The 3,881-nt window shown below is 42.6% G+C and overlaps 1 protein-coding gene across 1 annotated transcript; it reads right to left on the bottom strand.

Annotated features, from left to right (window-relative positions):
* Positions 1–1,513: 1,513 nt before the first annotated feature.
* On the bottom strand, positions 1,514–3,881 carry LOC139298952 (cytochrome c oxidase subunit 6B1-like). Its single transcript, XM_070921780.1, has 4 exons — positions 3,811–3,881; positions 2,971–3,093; positions 1,929–2,029; positions 1,514–1,677 (listed from the first exon to the last, which is right to left on the bottom strand). Exons 2-4 carry the CDS (start codon positions 3,074–3,076, stop codon positions 1,624–1,626), a joined length of 261 nt encoding a protein of 86 aa, XP_070777881.1. The 5' UTR covers positions 3,077–3,093; positions 3,811–3,881; the 3' UTR covers positions 1,514–1,623.

Genomic DNA, 3,881 nt, shown 5'->3' with positions numbered 1-3,881 from the left:
TCTTTTCGTCTACTCCATCAACCTATGAAAAGCTGGAATGCTGGGAGGCCGTGACGTCGCCCCGCCCCTCCGTTTTTACGTGCAGAAATCCGTGACTCTTGTGCATCATCACCGCATCCCGTGAGGCGAGGCGGCGTCCGTGTCCTATTATGGTTACAGCCTTTATTCGGTTAGTTGGTCAGATCAGTTGACGAAAGCGTGGGCGCATGCGCGGAAGGGTTCCTGAGGGTCGTGAGGGGATGATTGTGACCCCCCCCCTCGCTCTGGTGTCCCCCTCGCCTTCCCATGATGCCTCTCGTTGGCGACCTTGACAGCAGCCGCCGGGTGAGTGATGCTGATGCTGCGGATGCTGCTGCAGCGCGGCGCGTTAGTGAGGCGGCGGGTGACGCGGTGCGGCTCAGCGGAAGCTCCAGCTGTAGAGATGATCTTCTGTATTCGCACACAATGGTAGTTTGTGACCGCACGAGGCGACTGTTCACATCAATGCGAAATAAAACCGGATGTGTCCGGTGTCAGATCCCGCACACACTGCGGTTCAACCAGTCTGATGGTTTGCGTGTGACTCTGAGACAATAACAGTCAGCTGACTGCGCAGCATGCAGGTCTGTGTGAAAATCATTATGCAGTAAATTCAGTTCTGCCAGAATGAGTTTAAAACTCAGTTTCATCAAACTGTTTCTCAGCAGCTTCAGACTCAACTACAGTGCTGCTGCGTTCATCTGCTGATGAAGACCATGCCAGATGACCTAAAGCTGCAGAGCAGCTACTAAATGGAATTTGTGATGAACTTCTACTCTTGTGTAAGTGGTGTCCTAGTTTTGAGGTCGCGCAGCAACTGTTTCTTTTGTTTTAAGAAACTGTTTCTTCACTCCCAAACACTTTGACTTAATGTATTTTATTTGATGTATTTATAATAGAACCATTCTGTCGCTCCATATTGTACTTTTACTAGTTTTACTTCTGTCTACTCTGTATGTGCGACACCCATCTCATGAATTGTTCTTCATGAAGACGGACAGTTTAAGCACAGAGGGTTTCCTGTGTTGTTGTATTGTGAAGCCCTCTGACGTAACTGTGATTTTAGGCTACTTAAGTAAAATTCACTTGATTTTTAATTATTCATTTATTTTGCTTCATCCATCTCATATATTTTTGGACATAAACCACAAAATGTGTGAAATCTCGTAATCTCAAGACATTACTTCATTAATTTTCACACTCTCCTACTTTACGGTTTAAACTTCTGGTTAGGCTGCCGATGCAAATAAAACTGGTCTTAACTATTTGCTGATTAAAAACAACAAATTGATATTTAATATCTGACCATTTAACCACGCTGCGGAGACTCTGGGGACTATTGAGTGGTACATTGCTTTGACTCACAAAAGAAAGTTCCTGAAGCTCTATCTCATGTTTCTAACAGACATGATGATGTCGATGTCCAGGGTAGTCGTCCACACTAGATTGAGCAGGGAAGCAATATCAAGTATAAAGCAGGACAACTACAACAGGGTTCACAGTAACATTATATAATTTATTTAGTTGCTTTTGTACAGAAAAAGCAGATGCTTGACATTAAGAAACTAAGATGGAGACAGGTATAGAGAGCTGGAACCTGTCCGTTCAGATCTTTCCAGGGAAATTTCCAGCCTCCACCTGCTCGTCCCATTTCTGAACCTGCAGGAGACAGAAAGAGACAAGAAAGAAACTAAAACAAAAAGGACCAAGATATCATGCTTACGGTAAAAACTGGAAAATAATACCTGACATAACGTAACTAAGATTTCTACAGACAGATGATACATTAGGTTAGGCTTAGGTTCCTGATGTCTTTAGTGACGACGTGACGTGAAAAAAAAGGAAAGTTATTCCGTCTTCAGAGTTATTTCATGCGATCTATGTAGGTCCCCGGTATCAACATGACTTACCCAGCTGATGGGGCAGAGGCTCTTGTAGACCCTCTGGTACCAATCGCAGGGGGCTGTGTCCTGGTCTTTGGCAGACAGAGCTTTGTTACATCTGTGGAAATCTGAGACCACAGAGAGAAAGAAGAGCTGTCAGAGCAGGAACAGAAACAGCCAGCAGTGATCCCTGACATGCTACTGATCAGAGTGAGCCATTAATATATATTAACAAATATTCATTCAATTATAAAAGAAACTCATTACAATTTCTTAGCAGTTTTGAGGACAAAAGTATTCAAATTAATGACATACGTTCAGTTGCAATCATGACTTTTTCAGAATTCAATTTCGTCTCTGTGTGTAGAGTGTTGCTGAGTTTCACGAAGCACTGTCTATAGCTGCTTTTACTTTGAAAATCAGTCAAGGAGCAGCAGTGATCAATACTGAAGATGAGTGAACAAACCGTCCTAAAGGAGGCTGACAGTGTGGCCGATTGTCAAGCTTGAAATAAGGCTGAGATGCAGCCACGACCAGGACTTTAAAATGCAGCTGTGAAAATAATCGTCCTCCCAAAAAATAAAAACAACAAGCAAACAATAAAAATATATTTGGACAGAAATGGAATCTAACACCTCTTCAGCTGGCTGCTACACTAACAGAGCAATTCCTCTTCAGCACATCAAACATTATACTGACCTTTGACACAACAGGAAGTGTAATTTATTGTGTTTCATGTGCGCCTCAACACAGCTTTGATTTCAATAAAGACAATCCTTACTTGAATAAATGGGGTACGTGTTCAGCAGGATTTCTGCCTTTTGTTACATTTCTGAGCCTTAACACGTTACCTTTTAAATTAAGATTAATCTGCAGAAAGAAATACTCCAAGATAAAATATCTGGGTCCCTCTGTAGTTCCCGGCCTCCTCATCTCTTGGAATTGGAAATGCTCAGTACACATGACAACGGCACATAAAAGATAATGTATGAAGAAACCTGAAGACCAGACTTTGTGAACAAGTCCTAGGACAGCGAAGTGTGTGAATGAAGCAGGCTGTCTTGTTTACCCAGATAGTTCTGGAAACAGTTGCGGGTCTGGTTGGTGTTGGGGAAACGGGCGTCAAACGGAGCCGTCCTGTAGTTCTTGATCTTCTCCTCGATGTGGTCAGACATCTTCAGCTGATGGATATCTGCACAGGACCAACTGCATGTTAGTAACTCTAAACTGAGATCGCACTGACTAGACACAGTAGAAAGGATCAATGGATCTGCATTACAAGAGAGGACATTTTTATCCCCAAAACGCAGAGGATAGCAACGAGCACCACTTGCTAAACTTGATCATTTCCTAGGTTTAAGCAGGTCCTGGTAACCGTGTTCACTGCCGAATTTATCACTTCTGCTGACTAGAGAGATACCATCAATTATACTTACACTGAGGTGTGCGTTCAGCAAGAATACAGGCAATATTAAAAATCACCACTTTTTCCAAAGGGAGTTCGGCATATCACGTCCGCATGCAACGGATAATGGAACGGTCAAATTGAACATGAAGCAGGTTTGGCTACTGTTAGCTATGAGCCCAGTAATTATTCAATGACAGCGACTGCTTAGCTATTTGTGAAGAATAAAACTCACGCTGGTTCTAAAATACCTGTTATTAAAAACGTTAAGTACCTGACGTTAATCTTTAAAGATAAAGGTAAACTAACGGTAAGCCGGGTCAGCTGTCACTCGTTTGCTAACGATTTAACGTTAGTGGACGCGTTTTAACTGAGCTAACGCCACAACTAACGGTTAACCAGTTTACCAGAGAGAAATAACTAATATTAATACATTTAAAAAGCAATTATTAACAACGTGCTGCTGAAGCAGAGAGCACAATATTCTTAAGAAAAACAGTTTACCTTGGAGAGAGAAATTCCGGTATAATCTCAACCCTCGGTGTCCTTTGGTCTGAAGGGCTGCTCACTCGCAG

Source organism: Enoplosus armatus, chromosome 16, assembly GCF_043641665.1.
Source record: "Enoplosus armatus isolate fEnoArm2 chromosome 16, fEnoArm2.hap1, whole genome shotgun sequence".
NCBI classification, from domain to species: domain Eukaryota; kingdom Metazoa; phylum Chordata; class Actinopteri; order Centrarchiformes; family Enoplosidae; genus Enoplosus; species Enoplosus armatus.
The sequence above is the reverse complement of the archived record's forward strand: the minus strand, read 5'-3'. Positions and strand labels throughout refer to the sequence as shown.